Genomic DNA, 21726 nt, shown 5'->3' on the forward strand with positions numbered 1-21726 from the left:
CAAAGATCGGGCCTCTAGCAGCTCCCCTGCGGTCCATCCCGGCACACCAACATCTTGTAAGTCCAGGTTGTGGGTGATTTTTGGCACTCTGCCCAACGTTGCCGACCCTTGGCCTAGGAGAGCAATCATGGAGGAGGCAAAGGCAGCAAACTTTTGCTTCCTTTAGTTGCCACTAATATTGCTGAGACTATTTTAAACAGTGACAAGAGATGTATTTGAAATGATTATTTTGTCCGCAGAGGAACACAAAGCTGTGCCAGATCAGCAGCAGCTGATGAAAATTCAGGCCAACTGGGGCCGATGTCTGTGGCCTGAGTAAAAGCTGAAATGCTGCATTTGCTTGCTGACCTCTGCAACCACAAACCTGCCCTGCATAACTGAAAATGTGATTGCCCTTGGTTTTAGCTCAGCTGCGCTACATGGCACAACCTATTGCGGCTGAACAACACGTGCAGACGTCTTGTGCACGGCACAACTATTTTCATGTCCTGAGAGGGCCATGGGGCTAGGACAGCTTTCAGGCACATCTGGTGATAGGGCAGTTGCAGTGACCTTTTGCTTTCTTTAGTATGATTGCTATTGCTGAAGTTATTTAAAAAAACAAAAGGCTGTGGTGAAGCACTGACTTTAGAAACGCCCATGTATGCTCACTCTGTAGAGGGGTTACTTATGTGCCTACTAATTAAGTGCATTATAGGTATGTATTTCATACGTTAGAACAGCATTTCTATGCATTCCACCACTGCATAGAAACATGTCTGCTGGGGACACAGGAATGTCTTTTTGCTAGGATGGCATCTGCTGTCTAGAAAGCTATCCCCATAGGCCTCAAATCCTCTCCACAACAGAACTAAACCCTGAAAATGCAAAGAACTTGAAAGCAGAGGGAAGATGGGTGGATAGTGTAAATGTCTAAAGGGAGGGAAGGAAGGAAGGAGCCTATCTTTGAGGCCTTTTCTTTTGCACATTCCCCAGTAAGCATAAAGCAGTGCCCTTCCCAGCGTGCCATGGAAAAATTCTAGGCAAAAAAGTGGCCACCTTAAGGAATCCAGGATTAGGATATGCTGCTGAAGTCCAATGTGAACCACTAGTGAGTGTATGCACTAAATTACACGTGGCTGCTTTGCAAGTACATGTACACAAAGGTGCCAGCAATGAAGGCCAGATGCCAGATTGGCGTCAACTGCAGGGATTATATTAGCAGGAAATGGAAGTGTCAGTCACAGCCCTTGAAGTATATGGCCACTCATCTACCACCAACTATGCTGTTGAAGCCACTGATGCCATATGTGGCAATTGGCATCCATATGTGGATGCCACTTGCCACATAACATGGGGCATATGTACTGGGCATTGGGATACTCCCTGATGGTGAAGAGGCCACGAGGTCCTGGAGCCATTGGGAAGAAGCATTTTGTTTGCAGGGGTCACATCTGGGTGGAATAAGGTCTACACTAAACTACCTAAAGGTCTTGCCAATTTGATCTTAGCATTATTTTAACATGATTAAATTAGAACCACCAAACGTCCCATGACCTGATTTAAATGTTTGATATTGATTTGATGTTTGATAATGGGGCTGGCAAACCAGCTAATATAAGGTGACTGCAAGGAGGTTAGTGCCCACTACCATATTCTGGCAGGTCAAAAGCTTTGTACTCTCCCACCCAAACCTGTGCAACACCACTCTGGCGACAGGAGAGGATGCATGAGAGCAAGGTTCTCATGTGGGCTGTACAGACGGAGGAGCTTACGGGACGAGAGTCAAGGTCTTCTCACTTATATGAAAACTAAAGAGGAAGGCATCAAAAGATAAAGGAGCACAAATCTTACTGAGCACCAGTGCAAAATAACGTAAATGAAATCCTGGCCTTGCTGAAGTCGATAGTGAAGCTTCTGTTAGCTTTCATAGGACCAGGGTTTGACCCCTTAGCCTTTTTTTTTTTTTTTTTAAAGAGGATTTTGGTTTCTTTATAAGTAACGACTCTCCTGATTTTGCAAGGGAAAGGTTCAGTAACTCGACTGTGCTGGAGACAGGCTGATGACAAGGACACTCAGGTAGGTAATGAAATGTCACCGTTGTCTACCAACTGCAGACTGCCACCTGCTTAGAAATCCAGACAGCTCTCTTAAAGACAGTCATCTTTCTTCAAAGCTCTTCGTTGGCTTGGCAAAATGAGGTCCCAGTCCTGTAAGGTAAACTTCCCTGAACTGCAATGCAGCCGAGTGCTCAGTATCTTGCAGTATTGGCCCTGGCTAGCCACTTCCCTCCTCACTGAAAGCAGAATTTGATTAGAAATACATTATGACAGGTAGTGTTACTGAGGGAAGGGGGATATGACATCCAGATGTATTTTGAAAGTATTTGTGGGGCATAAATTACAAATATTTTTTACGTTAGGCATATTTATGTATAATAGATTCTAGCCAATGAACGAGGTTCATACTTTATGAAAATAGAGACTCATACTATAAAGATGGATGAGCAAAAGTTTTTTTTCACTGGTGCCCTGCTTTTCAGATTAGTAGCATTTATCCTTTCAAAGAGAAATACCAGCCCTGTTCATTACGTACGTGCTACTTCAAAGGAATAAGGGTCTTTCTAGCCGAGCAAAGCTGGCAGGAATAACATCTTATACCTTGCACCCCCTAACATCAGCAAATGAGGTTATGGCCACCTGAGCCAGCTCATGCACCAGGCACGGTGTGGCTACAGCAGCGTGGAGCTCAACTCAGGCTGCAAAACTTACCACAAAAGCGATGTGCTTGGATTGTTAGTCCACACTCGGTTCCAAGCTACGAAGGCGAGACTGTGGCCAAGAGCTGAGCTGGCTATTATTAGTTTATAACTAGCTCAGGTACGCCAGCGTGATGCTGCAGCAACTGCAGTCTAGATATGAGCTTCAAACACTCACATCTGCCAAGACCGAGTGCCATCTTTAGACATTCACTTCTCCAGCTGGATCAGCTTTCTAGTTGAATTGCTTGGTGGGTCATTTTAGATGCATTTTAAAATACAGTTGAAAAATATAATGCCCAGAAGTGACCCTGAACAAGCTGGCTATTTAGTGTTCCCATGGAGTTTAGAGTTGAGCAGAGCCCTAAACAGGGTTTAAGGTTCTGCTCAACTTTACACAAGCGACGTGGATATTGTTAATAGAGATTCAACAAAAAGCTTCCAGACCAAGAGAGACGGGGCTCGCTGTCCCATAGGCAGAAGAATACTCAGGAGGAAGTTCTCTCACCCCACTGAAAGCAATTGTCTAGTATAGAATAAATGTCCTGTATTCCTGTAAGCAGGGAGAAGAGAGTTAAGCACACAATGAGAACATGATAGCTACAGATACATGATAACTCTGGAGGTTAAGTATACAAGGTCTAAATAAGGAATGATCATGGAAACGATTCAGAAAAAGCAATCCACACAAATGGTAAGAGAGCTGTAGGCTAATGTACCCGAAAAGCAGAGGCATGCTAACCTACGCTAGATTGCATTAAAATCCAGCATTACCTGCTTAATAAAATCATTGGCTGGTTTGGTCAGAAACATTTAGAACAAAGGGTGCAATAAAAGCAACATGACATCCATCTGTTTAAGTTAAATTTTAAATGCCAGCATGCAACATCCAGATCGCCACCTCTTGAAAGCAATTTGGTTAATGAATCAAAATTCAGAATATAGGGAAGAGTCCAAAATGATGCACGTGTTAGGATGAATAGACTTTTAGTTGTTTTTATCACAAGTTTACATTACAAGCACTACAAAGAAACCTGTTAAGTAACACCCGTTAGTGCCTACTGGTTAGAAAAGCTTCTCATTTCAAACCAGCTGGGGTGGGAGGGAAGAAAACAGGAAGAGACCATTAAGGAAACAGCAGCGTGTACAAAGAGAAATACAAAATTGCTGATTAAGCTATTCATTTGGACTGAGTAAGCTGTTATCTACTGTTAGCTTATCTAAGTGTCTGAAACATTCAATGTTAGGGCACATCTTTTCAAGGCAAGCTGCAAAATGTTTTGTACTTCTCTCTAGTTCCACAGAAAAATTGGGCTACACGCTTTCCAATGCCCTTCGCCCTCAAACGCACAACTCTTCTTGATGGTCAGATTCAGGCAAGTATGTGCTTTGATGCCTTAGGAAAGAGACCGTGTTTTGGCAGTAGTTTTGTGGGTAGCAAGACATTGAAAAGTAGCTATGCATCGACTTATTTTTCAGTCTCTATTTGGAAATACCTACTCCAAGCACTGAAAATATGGAAGCATACAAAACTAGATAGGCACCCAAATTAAGCCTTCTCTGATTTGGAGAGATTCATGTAAGGTCATCTGTGGGGAGGAGGAATACATTTGGTGTAAAATGAGCTTAACACATCTTGATTTCTATTGTTATCAGAGTAGCAGGCGTTTTCCTTTCCTTGTGTGACTGAAGGCTGTTGTGCCATAAGATGAACACAAGTAACAGGTGCATGAACAAGTCACGGGGGTGGAAGCTGTGGTATGAGCTTACCAAAGTGATAGGCAGACATTCTGTAAGTGCTTGCACACACATTTTTACTCCACAGTGGGCATGTGCCTAAACCTAATGAGCCTTGTGCGCATCTACATGTGGACGCGCTAATGCACATTAAATTTAGCCATGAATAGCCAAGTTGCATTAGCATGCATGCAGACACGCAAATGCACATTAATGTGGTGCCCATCCATTGACGCGCACTATGTTAATGCGCATTAGCACGCATACACGTTCGCTAATGTGACATAGCTAATTGCGTGTAAATATGATACCTGCTTTATGCAGGTATCAAATGTAGGCTCGAATAGCCTAAAATTGTCATTTTAAAGGCACATTAAGGGCACGCACGTGTACACATGCACCTTTAATGAGCCTTAAATTGGGCTAATACACACTTCTACCACTGTAATCCTTCCTTCATGTCTACTGAACCTTACTGAAGCCTACTTTCCCCACACAAAGAATGCTTTGCGATGGTTTTCCTTTCCAAGTATTTTGAGCTTCAAAAGCAAGTGAGTAAAGTGTAGCGCCTTTAGGGTTAAGTCTAATCTCTGTGGACTTGCACCAGGGCAGCAGCAGTGTACCACTGAAGAATATTTGCACCGATTCCTAACCAAAGCGTCTTCAGTGGAAGTTTCAAAGTTGATTTTAGTAGAGGCGTTTCCATTTAGCCACGCATACTCTCTGGACTTTCCAAATTGCACAAAAATGTTTATTGTTTTAGTCTAGTACATTCAGTCTTATACGGACTTGAATACAGTAGTTCAAAGTTTTTTGGCGAGGTCAAATCCTTATAAACCCTTTCTCGCTTTTAAACACACAAAAAAAATTGCCATGACAATTAAAGATAATGGAACAAATGAAAGCAAATTTCAGTTTTGATAAAGCTTAACATTTATGTATATATTTTAGTGGTTTTTAATATTACTGCATTTAAACAGAATAGACAAACACACAGAAGTGAAAATATTAAAAGACATACATGTTAAAAAAAAAATAACTGAGGCATCCAGACATTTGAGACTGTCGGAATAGAAACGATCTGCCCAGTTGTCCCATTTGTATGCTTTCAGAGCAGTGAACTGGTCTGGAATAGTGGTGCTGTTTTCTGATCACCAGTTAATACTGAACGGCAACTCAGTTTCAATGCCTTGCTTTTAAAATTTCGCTGCTTCCTGCAAACAAATTTTATACAAATGTGCAGATTCTAAAATATGCAAACAACTGATAAGTCTAGATGAGATATTAAATAGTCCCTCAAAACCATCCCTATTGTACTAGTCTATTGTTGAAGACAGGCAATATCCAGAACAAAATCTGAAAAAGGCAACACGTTTTGTTTTTAGTTTTGAAACACTGACATGAAAAACTGAGTAAATTAGAAAAAGGATAAAGTCAATCTTAATATAAGACATTCATAATATAGTGGGACAGGATACAATTAGTGGACAAACGATCAGCATTACAATGAGGCTTCTACATTTGGTTATTTAATGCACGTGTTCTACAATCATGACTTGCTACCACATTTTATTTTCCTGTACAGAAAATAGCAATACGTTTAAAGCCCTGTTTTGCTCTTTGTAAAGTCCCAGATCAACAAGAGGCGTTGTATCAAGTTCTTCAGGCTTCCCTCCCTAAAAGGCCGTGTGTGAAGAACCATTAACAATACTTGTCAGCAATTGCAGTGTACCAATTTTTGCTGGGATTTTCAGAAGGGCATCCAGGAATTCAAGTCGCACAACTCCCATGGGATGTCAGTGGAAATTGATGCCATGGTCCCTTGAGAGCCTTTTGAAAATTCCAGCCTATTTCAGCACCAATAGATATGAACACTTCTGGACAACTGCTGACTCTTCTTCAGTGTAATCTGGATGTTCGGATACATAATAGCTGGCCACCTTCCTTAATACTGCCAAGTTTTGAGAGGTCTGCACTCATTAATGCAACTGTCTCTGTAGACAGCATGGGATGGGATAGAAATCTTAACATATTTTACTGGTATTAATTATTTCTCTGAAGTACTTTTGCTTCTGCCTTTGATAAGCCAGGCTAAGCGTACTCTAGCAAGCAGAATGTTTTCACATTACAGCTGGCCAGAACTACCTTTTGAAATTCAATTGTCTTAAAACTTTCAATACAACTACACTTGTCATAAAACCATTGGAAGAGGTATAATGTTTGCTTGTCAGTACATTATGTGGAATGTAACCAGTTGCTGCAAGGTTTTGCAATATGAATAACTGCATAGATGACAGTTGCGTGTTTTCAGTTCGAGAAATGTACTTTTAAAATTTATAAAACACAAAAAAGTTTCTATAAAAATCACGTTATATCAAGATGACGGGTGGTAAAACTAGATTTATCCGTCCATGATTCATGATTATTAAATGGCTAGTGGAAAAGTGATAGAAACCAACAAAAAAAAGGTACATCGTTGCTATTGCACTGACTTCACAATTTGAATCATTAATTTAGAAAATCCATGTATTAAAAACTGTAGATTTAAACTAGAATACAAAAATTCAGGTTTGTAAACATCAGGTAGCCAGTTCTCTAACGCGGAATGGACTATCTGTACTGTAGTACAGTATCTTGGTTATTTACAGTACTTGCTGTACGAAGAGCAATTCCAGGACACATTACACAATAGCAGTTCACAGTAAATGTGTTCAAGAACTACCAAAGTCAGTGCAGGTTTTCCTGTGCAATTTCTCAATTCCCCAGAACTCCTTAAGTCAAATAATACTGCTACACACACCTAGTGCAGGGTTGGTTTTTCTGTTTTGTATTTATCATAAATGGCGAATAATGTCTGCAGGGCTTCTGTAAAGGTATTTCCAAATGGCATAGTAATGAACTGCAGCGGCTGTGGCTACAAATATGTGCCAGATGGCATGGGCGAAGGGAATGATTCCATCACTCTTGAAGAACACCACTCCTGTACAGTAAATTAAGCCTCCCCAGGCGAGCTCTTGAAGTCCATCGGTGTTGTTCTGTTAAATGGACAAGGAGAGGGTAAAAAAAAAAAAAAAAAGAGGAGTTAACCTCCAGGAAATGAAGCTGAACACAGAATTTCAAGAAGTCACCATTAGTAAGAGGGGACTTCATAACATTCAGGAGGACAAACAGCATTATTTTGACACCTGGCTGCCGGCTACATAATATATTCTAGTTGTACGAGGGGAAGTTTCCAAGCCTTTCCATGCGACAGCTAATGTGATTAGAACATGCAGGGTAAACCGTCCTAACAGTTTATAATTTGGGCCTACCATGTCTTTCCACAGTCATGCAATTGCATTGCTTGTAAAAGATTTATACTGTTTCATCAAGTTCAAGAGTGACCATTTTTGCCTTTTCATTTATATTTAAAATCCATCTCCATATTTTTGGCAGAACAATAAGACTATCATAATAAAAACGTACAGTATGGATGTGTTGTTTGAAGGTTTACAGTTTACTGCTATACAAACACTATCAGGGTGACATGATCAAAATTAAAGCAGGCTGAAAAAAGGCTGTGCGCCAGGGCCCCAGGAAAGTGCACATTATATTTAAGATCCAATTACAGTGTTAATTGTGCCATAAATAGTAACCTGGCCACAGGTTAAAGCCAATTTATGGCATGATAGTATAGCTAATGAGCCACAAAAATGTCGAACATTGCAGCTCAGTTGCAACATGCCTTAAACTGAAAGGGACACAGCCATCCCATACCTAATTGGTGCATTTAGGCTAGGGGCAACATTGAGTCCTGGACTCAGAGTCCCTGCCTGATCCCTGGAGGGGGGCGAGAGGGGTGCCATGAGTTTGACATCAGGGAGCATCTCCCTGATCTTGGGCTCACCATGTCTGGACTTTTAAAAAGTGAGTGCGCAGCAAGGAGCCCTAGCTGCACCCCTGCTGTTTCATGCTCCCAGAGTGCCCATGGAGACAGCAGCTGAGGAGCTGGGCACTGTGCTCCATACCTGCAGGCACTGCTTTACAGCATGTCGTACGAGCAGCTGGGAAGTCAGGAGCTCCCAGCTTCCTGTACCCTGCACCACATGCAGAGCTCTAAAAAGCACTGCTGCTGCAGCTTCCCTGCCAGGGACTTTAAACTCTATGCCAGGCAGCTCTGACCAAGCTACTGGGCATGTGGGGGTCAGAGGCCCCTAGCAGGGTTTAAAGTCTAGTAGGGGAAGCCCTTTGGCTGATCCTCCACACCTGACAGCCTGACCAGAACATGGAATTTGAAAGACAGATGATTGTTAGCTCTGATCTCAACAATCAGCTGATTGTCAGTCTGGGCCCCCGATCTGCGTCCCTGGTCGAGTTTCACGGCCGGCCCAGCTGTCTGTTGGCTCTGCTGCTCCTGCAGGAACTCCTCTTTCAACTTATGATTGTGATCCTGGGCTCCTCCTGTACTGGCATATAGTAATAGTGTGATTGAGATCTCATCTCTAATGCCAACGATCACACACTAGGAGGCATGATTGTTGGGACTGGAGCTGCCTGTTATCCAAATTTGATGTACGCAATGCTATTAACTACAGGAGTAGCATGTGCTAAGCTTTTTGCACCTCATTAAGGCTGCTTATATTGTTTCTCACAAGTCTGTATGGCTCTAATGGCAGCATTGATACTGGCAGCTTTCGTCAGCTCAAGGCTACTTCAAAAGGCCTGGAAAAACTGACAGCTCCCAACCAGTGCCACCAATTATGCACTGGAAATTCAGTTAGGGTGCAGAGCACACAGAAGCACCAGAGTGCCTATGTAATAAGCCAATGTGCAAATAACCACATTTTGTTACAGTGTGAGCAATGAGTAACCACTTGAGGCTGGTATGTTATTCACTCAAGCAAATTATGTAAGTCTAATGGATATACGTGGAGCATACTTTATTACAATTTTGATATGATTATTGATATGCACATTGCAAAAGTCTGGTACATGATTTTAGATATCTTCAGAGTATCTTCTCTATTAAATTTTGTAGAGTTACTCAAAGCACAAAAGGAGCTGTTGTGACCATTTTATAGGCCATACTGCACAACCCAGGAGGATGAAGGGGTTTTTGTTTTTAATAGATTTCCCAGTTGCCTGGTATAAGTACACTACAAACAGATCAGTCTTTAACCCATTGCATTCATTATTCTGGATGTGCCTCTAATAAGAGCCAGAAAATCTTCCAAGTTACGTTTAAAAAGGAATGAGGAGCCTATTTGCATTTAGATTTTAAGCCAGATCAGGAAATAAATTGCTCACTTACTAAATAATCCAAACTGAAAGCACACTGCCCTGTAGGAAGCTGTAGTACCCTGTAGGAAGTCTACATTTCTAAATGAAAAGCTTTCTTCTGATTTTCCAAGGGAAAAGAAAGCTTTAAAATAGGTTAAAAAATATTAAGACCCAAACACATTGCTCTGAGATACATTTATGATAGAAGACAATTGAAACACTTTGATTTTCTGCCACTCTAATACAAAAGTATCATGTTTACATGATAATTATTTAAGAAAGAGTCTGTAAACTGGATGACATTTTACTGGACGGTTGTTAAACTACAAGCTAAATGGATGACTTAAATATATCTGGTACTTCTGCACCTAGCATTTAGAGTAGCTTGTTGGACTGAAATTAAAACCTATTCAGAAGAAAAAAAAAGGAACTTTACTGTAAGTCTGTTGCTACTTTTAAAAGAAAGCTCATGTTAACAGACAGATTCCTTACCATGGATGTCACAACCAGAGCAGGAGAAAATCCCATTGCTAAATAGAAAAAGAGTTCAACAATCTTATACCTGAAACAGAACAAATTAGGTAATTTAGGAAACAGACAAAGTGAATGTTTCAAGCACATTTAATCTTTTCTTCCAGACAAGATAAACATACACTTTTTACATTAACAGTTGCCTATTACCTACCAAAAAGTTTTGTACAAAGATGGATATTATCAAGGTTTCAAGTTGCATAATATCAACATTCAATTTGCATAACAGCAGACTGATATTTTTCTAACTACTGGAAGAGGGCAGCATGCTAGAAACCTGGCAGCACACCTGTCTAAACATTTGCCAAAGACAGTGATGTCTCTTCATGGTTTGGAGAGGTACTTGCAAGTACCAGTCAGTCTCTTGCCGGGGGGTGGAATATGCATTATTTAAAACCTTTTTCCTAATTTGCTGGAATAAGGTCAATGAGTGAGACTCAGTCAAGGAGGCAATTACAGCAGCTTGAGGAAACAACAGCACAAACTAAGCAAACCAATAAATCAAATTGACCATTAGTAAAGTTCAAGAAGGGCTTAGCATTCTTGTGTGTTGTTAGTATTCTTGCAGTTCAATCCACCTATAACTTAGTACTGCAATACAATCCTATCCAGAATATTATACTAATTAATAAAGGCATCTCGATTGCCTCAATCTCTCTCTCAAATACCTCCATAAGATACTGAAGAGTAAAACATCTGTTCTAAAGATGTAAAGTTACTGTAAATTTGTGTCCACTTGATCATCTATAAAGATCTATTGACAAGATGTAAGCTTGCATCCTTCTATTTATGTATTTCTATATTTTAATGAATTTAGTTCAATGTGAAAGATGAATAATGAACTGATGCATTACTGCAGGAATACTTTTTTAAAAAAAGCAAAAAGTTCAAATTGAGTGGAAAGTTAAATGCAAATTATAATTCTTACTTTTCATGGTAGAGAAATACATAAATGGTTCCTCCAGCCGCCATTAGCCAGATAAACCAACGCATATGAGATGCCAGAGGTCCAAGCTCACGAAGATTTAACCTGGAAGCGTGAAGATTACAATAAATAACAAAAGTGATGAATGTGTGGAACTTACTGACCTAAAAAAAGAGGTGTTTTTGTTTTGTTTTGAAATGATGTACAATTTGCTTAGATACTAAAAAGGAAAAAGTCCTGCAAAATCTTGGAGAGGTAGGCAGTTTTAGTTTAACTATTAGCTTACATTCTCAAACAAGGGAAGTCCACGTTCCAAAGAAGGTGCGGGTAGGGGAAGGAAGAGAACTTCCTTACTTCCAAAATCACTTCCTGCCATCCATTTAAGGAGCAACCAATGGTATTGGGAGAGAGTCAATCAAGAGGATTTGGAGACAGGTATGTATTTATAGAAGGGTTTAAACCCATTATACCTGTGTAGCATCTTTCCCATCCACTTTTCAAACTCAAGTCCTTGCAAGATAGTCAGGTACCAAATTCAGGATGGGATTATGGAGGCATATCAGATGACTGCTCCATGCATGCAGCCAGTTAGCAGAAGAGTAGAAAAGCTGACAACAGAATTTAATACTCCTGAACCCAGGCTCTTGCTCTAGCCACTAGCTAACTACCCTCTCCCCCACCCTCCCCTCACCACCCCCAAAGCTGTTTCTTGTCCCCAAGAAGTATTTCAAGAGTATTTGAGAGTATTTCAAGATGTGAACATTATATCTTTAGAGAGATTTTTTTCACTGCAAGATTAAGAACAGGCTACAGAAGCAGGGAGAGAGAATATGGCAATTCATATTCAAATTCAGAATTTGGATAATTTGGTGATTGATAAACTGAAAAAAAATCATTATTTAATTCCTTTACTTCCGGCACTCAGAAATGTCCAAGTCTAAGAACAGGGGAACAGGACAATCTGTGGCCCCACTCATATTCCTTATATAAACACTGAAGTGTTGAATAAAATAGGAATGTAGTTCAAGTTCTGAGTATCTCCATAAATGAAGATTATGAAAAAATATTAAGGAAAGTGACAAAAACTGTATATTCCCCTTGTATTACAAAAATATGGCAGGGACAGGATAGTTGGACCCTGAAGGTTTATGCCATATTCCATTTCATTCTGGCAGCGTGGTCAGTCTAATCAACTCCCACCCCAAAGCTGTTAAGGATTATTTGGAAGTCACAATGATAAAACACTCAAGCATTAGTTTTTGAAAATACACATCAGATTTCTTACCAAGGCGCATATGATGCTGCAATAAAGACATAGATCATCATTCTGTCACACATGTGAAAACAATGTTCCATTGTCCTAATAAAGAGAGAATAAATCACTAAGACAGAGGTTTGAGAATGATTTCATGATTCCTTTGATGAATACAAAATAGCAAGTAAGCCTTCTATGGCATGAACAACATCAATGTTAGCTGCTTTTACTAATGATAGGGTAACTTTCTGAGTGTGTTCCACCTCCTTTAGTACACTGCAAGAGGAAGAGGAGGACCTTCTGGCAGTGCTCTGTGCCATGCTCTCCAGGCTGGGTCCATATTTGTGCTCCACTGACTAAGGCCCCAGAAAGCCACATTCAGGCCAGTAAGAGCACGGCGGCATTTCAGCCAAGTCGTTCCCTCTCCCTACAGCCTCTTTGTTAAAACACAGACATAGAAGGCTGATGCACCATCTCTGCTAGCCAGACTGACAGGCGGCAGGAAGAAATCTTAATGACAGTGCTTAATTTGTAGCCCTGTGACAGCACAGCCAAGAATCTACTCTGTTTTGCTGTTGGGAGACCAGCTTTGAAGTATTACTTTCATCTGGTCAACCATGCATTAGCTTGTAAGCGTCTTGGCAGGTTATACATCTACCTCAGTATATTGTAATGTGCCAGAGTCCCTGACAAACTCGCATTTCTATAAACGAGACTAAATCCACCTCACATTTAAACCTAGCAGTCCTCTCACACAACTCCGTATTTGCAATGCAAATTCCCATTCATGCCAGCATTACTTTTGGTTAATGCTGCTAGTTGTGTGGTTTTGTTGTACAGCTCTAGGAGGATGAACAACTTCCACGTTTCAGAGATGACAAAGATTTCATTATATAGTTAAAAGTGATTTAGGATTACGTGTTGGAAAGCGGTGTGTGTGTACACAGCTATTTTAAAGAGTTGTTTTCAGCTTGCCCTTCTCCCAAAAGGACCATTGTTACAGGGTGTGAATGTAACAGCCTGACTAAATGTGACAAACTGATATTCTACATAAACATCATCAAGACCCGAAGGCAGCAAAGTAATTCTTTCCCATCAAAGTGATCTCTTTAAACAACAATTACTGTTACAAGAAAAACATTTCTGGTTAATCAGCATGGCTATTTTAGGACTGTCACCTCGACATGGAAGCTTGTGCAGAATAATAATTAATTAGGCACTGAATTGCAAACTGTCTGCAACAGAAGCAAGGTTTTCTAAAGAAAAAACAAAACCAAGCACTCCACAACAGGTAAAGGTGCTCCTACAATAGTCTGCTAGACACAGTAAATGTTAGGAGGGCCTACGGGGACTTATCTGAGATACCAGTTTCATTCCTAGCCCACTTCCTGGGAGTGATATGGGGTTACTGATTCAGAAGCATTTCAGCAGTGGAATGAACAACACATTATGGACAGCATAAACACAGCATCTGAGCATACCTTAAGTGACTCTTTTTCCAAGAAACTATGTGAAACACAGTCGAGACTATGAAGAGTGCGCAGAGGCCTATGCCGTACATCCATGCTGTTATCTTTTCCCAGCGATCATCTGAGAGCCGATGGAGGAGGGCGCTACCCACAATGGCTGGGACAATGAGGAACTAGGAAAACAAGAACATGGTTATTCTCTATCCCTAACCAATATAAAATATCACTGGCCATTTTAAACCCACTGCTGAACTATGGAGCCCTCTGGTTACAGTAGTCGGGCAACAGCCAACAGATCCAATGATACACTGTATTGTATTGGCACGTACATCTTTCTACACATGCCCTCATCTTCATTTTACCCAGTTTTTATTAGCTGTGTGGCAACTCTCTAATGGCAACACCTTGAAAAGGATACAAAACCCAATTTAGATGCTCAAATGTTTCGTGAGTTATCACTAGTAGGTAGTAATTAATTCTACCCTCTCCTTGCAGTCACGTTTAGAAACCATCTGTAACCTCATTAGTCACAATGCAAGTGAAAAGACTCTCAAACCAACTCTATTTACAAGCCCACTTATACCCAAGCAGATGATATTTTGCCTTTACAATTGTTTTTCCAAACCCAAAGCAATAGCGTTAAAATTTATTTTTTTTTAAAATCAAAGTAGATGTTATCCAAATGGAGGGCTGGCTTCTGCCTTGAGATGTAGGCATAGGTGCCACTACCTTCCAATAGAGTCCAATTCAGTACATGTATCCAATTAAGAGAAAAAGTTGCTCCTTTGCAGGCCAAGCAAGACAGACTGAAGTCCTACTGAAGTCAATAGGCTTCAGATACCCACTTAGCTGAGCTGGTGCCAAACAGGCTACTGACACTGAAATTGTGTTGTATGGCAGAAACTTCCCCTTGTGTAAATGAAGTGATACATGCCATGCCAGTGTAACACTCTTTAAAGAGAAGGGGAATAAATGGTACCTTTAAAGCACCTTTATTCTATAAAACTAGATCCATACTAATGGATGAATCAATACAATTATTTCAGTACCATTCTCCTCTGACCAAAATAGAGACATACCGCTATGAAAACCTGTGCATAGACCAGACTTTCATAAGTAGCAGTGGAAAATTTGTCGCAGATGCAATTAAATATTTAGAAGGGGTTTTTTCTGTACTCTTGATAATAGAACAAATTAATCTGTTAGGCCAGCCTATATTAAGGCGTAGAAAATAATTCTCAATTCACAGCTCCAATAAGGCATAACCTACTTACGTCATTTTTTAAGGCTGAAGGAACAATCTGTATGAATGATCATTCAAGACATTTGAACTGTGGATTTGAAAAGGCATTTCAAAATCTGAGGAATGGAGTGTGCAATAATTTACAACACAAAGAATAGTGCCTGCTACATAAGTACTCAACGTGGTTGAAGCAATATCTTTCATTAGGCTAACTAGATAGCTGCAAAAAATGTCTTTATTTGCAAGATAATAAAAGATATCACCTCTACCACACTGACTGCTTTTGCTTTTAGACCAACACAGCTACCACCTTTATCCCTGCTAAATGAGTAACGATTCTTAAACAAACAGGTACGGTAACAATTGCATATAATATCTATAATACTTTGTGCCTTCTATCTGGAGGCTTTTTTAGAAAGATTAGTAATTTTAACCTAATATTTTAGGGCTTTGCGAGCTTATACTATTATATCCCTAATTCCACAGCATTGTGGACACATTTCCCCTCTTTTGAGCTCACGCTGAATGCAAATTCCACAAAATTAAGGATTGTCAGGCCATCTAGTCATCAGTGGTCAACTTATTTATTACATGCCATTAAGTTTCACCCAGATATCCCAAGGATTCCAGCTAAAGCCTTTCTTTAAGTCTGCAGGAGACTAAGCTGTGCGCCACAGGCAGAGAACAAGGGACAAGAGTGCTATCGATGAGGCCCCTACAATCGCTCGAGGGAACCGATTAGGTGACTTCCTCCATTCTTACGATTTAAATGCAAGTCACATCTAAATTCCCTATTTTTATTAAAACCACAGTAAGTTCAAACTCTACCAGTATATCACCCATGATATTAAGCTTTAGATGTCAATATTTAAACAATAAGGCAAACACTTATTCAGGTAAATTACAGAGCATTTAAGACAGAGGGTATTTCCAGTGGTGGGTTAGCCAGGTACTTTTTAAACAGTGACCAATATATTTACACTTACTGCTGCTAAAATAAAGTGCCGGTTTATGTTACTACATTTTCATTAAGGCTGTTTTAGGAAGAATGCAACTGCAGATCAGTGCATGGATGAAAGGTATGAACAATAAGTCGGTTACTGCCCTCTTTTCTTTCTCTCTGCTGCTCCCTGCCCCACCTGTTTTCTTTTTAGCTTAAAAGAAAATTTCCACTCCTACAAATGGATGAGCCGCACACAAGAAGGACTTACCCTTTCTTCTGCATATTCCATTTAGAAAGAACCCTACTTCACCTTTGTCCAGTGACGGGTATCATGAGAACAGTTAGTCTAAACAAAGGGTGTTTTATTACTTCGGGATTTTGTTTCAAGTTTTAATCTAGCTGTTTTACGTCAAGCCAGACATGAAATTCTGCTGTTTACTGGCCTACTAGAAAAAGGCTCTTTAATGGAAAACTTCTATTCAATACAGGCTCTAATAAAAAAAAAAAAGAAAGAACGAATTACATGTACATGATGTAATTATCATCCCTCTTTTGAAAGCAGGATATAGCTGCCCTCACAGAACAGTGATAAAAATACATGTTTTCCACTAATGCTTTTAATCTTTGCTACAAATTTCTCAATCCTCAAAGGCAAAGAACTGACAGGTCCTTCAAGTTGATGCATACTAACAAACTAATAAAAAGGAACTATTTCTGATGGAGAGTGATAGAAATGCTGCCTCATCTTAACCTACTGTAACACTGCTAAGTTGCCAGACAGTGTTCTTGGTGTTAAAATTTGCTGAAAGTTATACTTTATTTATGGAGTAAGCAAAATGGCTTGTGCTAGTGCTAGAAAGACACCAACTTCTGACTATCCGAAACCAAGTCAGCATTAAGATAAATTGATTTGCCTTTGGAAGTATCCCCTTTCCTAGTTTTAGCACCTTACCTAAAAAAATACTTGCTGAATAAAATAACATAGGGTTGAGAAGGAACTTTGGAGTAGAGACTTCTGCTCAGTTTTACAGAAAAAAAGGCCAGAAAGGAGTGAAGATGTATTTGCTTATTTAATGGATTGTCATTTTCAAAGATGCCTAAAAGATTTCAGGGGCTGAATTCCCTGTGTGCCTGGATGAGCTGTGGGCACTTAATTCTTGCACCCTTTGGAAAATGTCACCTTGCTATAAGAAAGTCATTCATAATCACAACCCATGAGATCAAAAATTAAGTTAGTTTCCTGAAGTACCGGCTAAATATCATCTAGCAACTGTTAGGCACAGCACCAGCTATAGGACAAGGAAGGATAGAGAAGCAATAAGTTTGAGTCATCAATGGAACCAGTAACCCCTAAATGTCAATAGAGTCACATTGTCAGAACATGCATTTTCACTGAAAACAACACTTTGCAAAACCTAGCTGACTTTGCTGGAATCTCCTTTTCAAAGAAAATTGTCGAGAGGCGGGGAATAGAAGAATCGGGGATATCAAAACAATCCATTTCCCAATTTTTTGGAATGAAACATTTTAAATTTAACGTACAGTACAATGCATTCAAATCTGAAAGTAATACTTTCTTTTGTCAAGATGAAATGTTTTGATTGGTCCAGAAGGGGAGGTTTGTCTCTCCTGTGAGTTGTTCCCTCACCAAATATCAAAACAGGAGGTTTGATTCCAAATCTGGAACAAACACAATATCAAAATTCTTTATAACAGGATTGTCCAACTGGCAGCCCATAGGAGACCAGTGTGCAACCTCTCTCCCCTGGCTGTGTGATGGGGAGGGGGCATGCCTCCCCTGCAGCTTGCATGGTTGGCAGGGAGTGGGGAGGCAGGGATTCTGGAGAACTGCGCAGCAGTGAGGTGGGCAGACAATCCTGGCAGGGCTGCACACTGCTGGTGCTGCCCATGCAGTAGCGGTGGAGAGTCCTAGGGGGCCCGCTCCCACAGTGTAGGATGGGTGCATGCCAGCGCTGCCTTGAAGTTGGGCAGCCCTGCTTTACAAACCCGGACTTCTGTCTTGTGCACAGCTGTAATGGGTCACTTGCACTCAAGGTGAAATCCACACACCGCTTGTGTTAGGAGGACACAAACATCTTTATAGACTGTAGGAGCTGGGATCTGCTTTCTATCACTGCAGTGTAGCATAGCAACAGGAACTGTCTGTGTCCATTACAGTTTACTTGGGTTCATCAGCAAAGTAAGGGGACTATTTTGCCCCATTTCTCCAGGCCAGTCCTTTAGCAGATCTGTGTGACACCACTTGTGACCTTTGTAGCTCAATCAGTGGCTATGCCAATGTGCACCCGCTCAGGAGTTACCTTCTCTTCACCTCCAGCAAGGGAGGAAAGTTTCATGGAGCAGGGAATTAATAGCTTATGCTGTGTGTGTAAGCTCTAAAGTACAGGGAACAGTGGCTGTGTAGAAAGAAGGGACTTGGCTCCAGAAGCACATTTCACAGCCTGCGTCAGTCCTCCCTTCCATCCAAGAAGTCAGCCGGGATCCCACAGCTTCTCTTGGACTTGTGCAACCTCTCTGCTTCTGCAGTACCAACTCTGAGGTATGCAGACCAGGACTAATATTTTGAATGAAAGAATGCGTCCTTATATGACAGCAAAGCAAAGAGACTTCAAAAAACTAGTAGAAACTAAGTTCTGCTTACACTGTTGACCTCTGTGTAATTTAGTACAGCCCACGCTTTCTGTTCAGTACACGAGAAAATTTCACTCCCACATCAAACAAAGCTTACCTTACAACTCAACTGTGACCGTCTCCTGCTTCACTCATACGCAGGTTCCTTCCTGTTCCTCTAACTACTGAGCTGTCTTTTCAGTGTTTCTACTTTCCTCTGTTTAGCTGCCTTTCCTGCATCTCAGGAGTCTAAAGACAACTTCAGTGTTTGAATTTAAGCTAAAAAAATCAAGACATTAAAAAAAGCCATTCCAAACAGCATTTTCTACATCTGACTATGCTACATGCAGGTACCTTTTCATCCATTTGATGGTGTTCCATAAGGCAATCTGCATCCTAACATTTTAAACATTATTTTAAAAATAGCTGCAACTAAAAGACGCTTGCAAGTATTTAAAATATTGCACAGCAAAGGTATTAGAATGCATGTGACTTAGTATTTCAAAGTGTATTAAGCCACTGTTAGGCCTGACCAGGAAACAGAGACCAACCCTACAAACAGCTTAGTACATGAGGGCACTTCCTGCTTTTGAAGTTATGAATAATGCTTTGTAGCACACATCTAGAGGGTTCTTGTACTATACTATATTTTGGGATAAGCGTGTGAACATTTAATGTCCACCAGAGGACTAACTTGTAACACGGCACTGAATATTTGGGACACTTGGTCTCCAAAAAGCAAGCCCGCATAGGACAGCCAACAGTCCATGAAAAATTGATCACAGAAAGGAAAAGGCAGCAATGGCTACCAGGAGAAGAAAAAAACAAAAACAAAAAACAAAAAACTTTCCCAGATGTTTCTTCACATGCTCAATTAAAGTTTTAAGTTTGAAATTTGGATTAAAAGATTATGCATATTTGAGGAACAACAGGCAATAAGCTGAAACACTATACACACATTCATATATATCTATCTCTACACCCCCCTCCTACCCTTTGGTTTATTGCAGCTCACTTATCTTAGCCTACTCAGCTCAGGACATTTTAACATTACACATCTACAACCTGATAAGGAGTTTGCAGTATTTCATGACATGCAGTCTGCAACTCTACCAGTAAATGCACACATATATTTTACTATAAACAGTGGCATTTCCCAGAACAACAGTGACATATTGACCACAGAGCAAATAAGCAGGTATGACATGCCTGATACTCTACATAGATGAAAAGGCAGCAAGACATTTAGAAATTCAATTTGGCCAGTAAAGGATTTGGCAGAAGCATCAGGAATTAAGCTACATTACAGTTACGATAGGTAACATTCTGTTACCTCATCCCTTTGGATGAGTAAGCATGCATTACATAATTTTCTTCCATGTTAAGAAGATGTATAGCTTTAGCTAAAGAAATAAATCAAGGACTCATTTTGTATTTGTGAATCAGAGCAGGGAAGTGTAGTGATCCTAGCAATGTGGAGTTCGATTTCAATAGTTTGATATACTTCAATTAGCATAACAAGGGATACACGAAGGGTACTTATGAATAAAGATTCGTTAACTGCACAAGGCTTTGCTGTCTGTTAAACACGCATCTGAGGATCACTCACAGAGGCATGCAAGAGGATGCACTCTGGTAAAATGGATGCAGAAGTCAACCATGCTTCAGACTTTGGGGTCAGGCAAGCAAACACATGGGCTTTAATAAGAGATTGAATTAGACATTTCTTAATTACTTGATTTTAAGTTCTCCTTTTCCATAGGACTGGAAAGTTAGTTTTCCCCCCAGAAAGCAAAAACTATTGTTATATGTCAAATCTGTATACACTGTTAAATCCAGCATGGTATTTTAAGGTTAAGAAAAAATGCGCATATACTAGACAGTCCAGATTATGTGAAGCAGTTCAGAGTTTACATATGGCACAATGATTAGTGTGCCTTTCAGAATGGTTTCACTAACCAATTTACAAGCAGATTCTTTATCATGTCATTCTGTTCCATTTCCATTCAAACACAGCCTGTGCCAGAGCCTCTTACACGTGTCTAAAGTTTTACTGATAGATCTCCCTTGTCCCTCCACTGCTGCAAAACAATCCTGAGTAATCATTAGCCTAGTAAAGAGCCATTTTCATGACACTTTAGTCATCCTTTGATTGGACAGAGTTAAAAAAACTGCACACAAAGGACACGCCCAGACAAGCATGGATGTGCAGTACGTAGCACTGCAGACCTGTCTGTGGAGCCATATGTGCTGTACATGCAGGCGTTCCCCACTCTGTTAATTTGCAGCATGGGGAGGGTTGACCCCAGGAGATCCCAGGGTCAAAAAAACCTGTGCCTAAAGAAAGCGGGGCGGTGCATGAGGCAGCAGTGTGTGTTGCCCAAAACTAGAGCCTGGCTGGCTGAAGCCACACCCCAGCTGCTGACCAGACTTTCTGTTGCAGGATTGCTGCAGCTGCAGCTCTTGGAGTCCCCCAGAACCCCAGGTAAGGCTGCTGGGACCAGCACAGTTGCTGGCCCCAACCTCCTCTACTGCACCTGGGCCAATGTGCTGCGTGCCAGATTGTGCATGGCACAGATGTTCCCTGGGAACAAGCAGCAGCAACACACATTGTGCCACTGCTACTTGTCCCTGAGGAAACATGTTCCTGCTCATGGGGATGAGCCCAGAGGATGCAAAGCATTTAATGCAGGGGTGGGCAATTATTTTGGGCGGAGGGCCACTTACCCAGTTTTGGCAGGCTGTCGAGGGCTGAATGGGTTGCCCCGCCCCTTGACAGGTGCCCCACCCCCGGTCACCATCTCGGGACCAACGTCCCAGGGCCAGCACCGGTGGGGCCCAGAGCGGGGCATGGGCCGGCAAGGGTCTGTGGAGCCGGACTGGCCTGCACCAGCAGGGAGGCGGAAGCTGGCCTGGCTCCGTAGAGCCCCTGCCAGCTGGGACCCCACACTCCTGCCACTCTGCCCTGGGCCCCAATGGCACCGGCCCTGGGGCAC

The 21726-nt window shown here is 41.1% G+C and overlaps 1 protein-coding gene across 2 annotated transcripts in view; it reads right to left on the minus strand.

The window, feature by feature from the left end:
* Nucleotides 1-5200: 5200 nt before the first annotated feature.
* The window catches only part of MMD (monocyte to macrophage differentiation associated), a 17717-nt gene continuing 1191 nt past the window's right edge, over nucleotides 5201-21726 (minus strand). The window contains exons 2-6 of one of the 2 annotated variants that reach the window (XM_014518073.2): nucleotides 13926-14086; nucleotides 12475-12549; nucleotides 11193-11294; nucleotides 10226-10295; nucleotides 5201-7509 (exon numbers count right to left, since the gene is read on the minus strand). In XM_014518073.2, the coding sequence (XP_014373559.1) occupies nucleotides 7309-7509; nucleotides 10226-10295; nucleotides 11193-11294; nucleotides 12475-12549; nucleotides 13926-14086 (609 nt within the window). In that variant the 3' untranslated portion in view covers nucleotides 5201-7308. The remainder of the gene's footprint in view (nucleotides 7510-10225; nucleotides 10296-11192; nucleotides 11295-12474; nucleotides 12550-13925; nucleotides 14087-21726) is intronic. The other variant, XM_014518074.2, reaches the window with a different exon arrangement.

Source organism: Alligator sinensis, unplaced genomic scaffold (genome assembly GCF_000455745.1).
Source record: "Alligator sinensis unplaced genomic scaffold, ASM45574v1 scaffold876_1, whole genome shotgun sequence".
NCBI lineage: Eukaryota > Metazoa > Chordata > Crocodylia > Alligatoridae > Alligator > Alligator sinensis.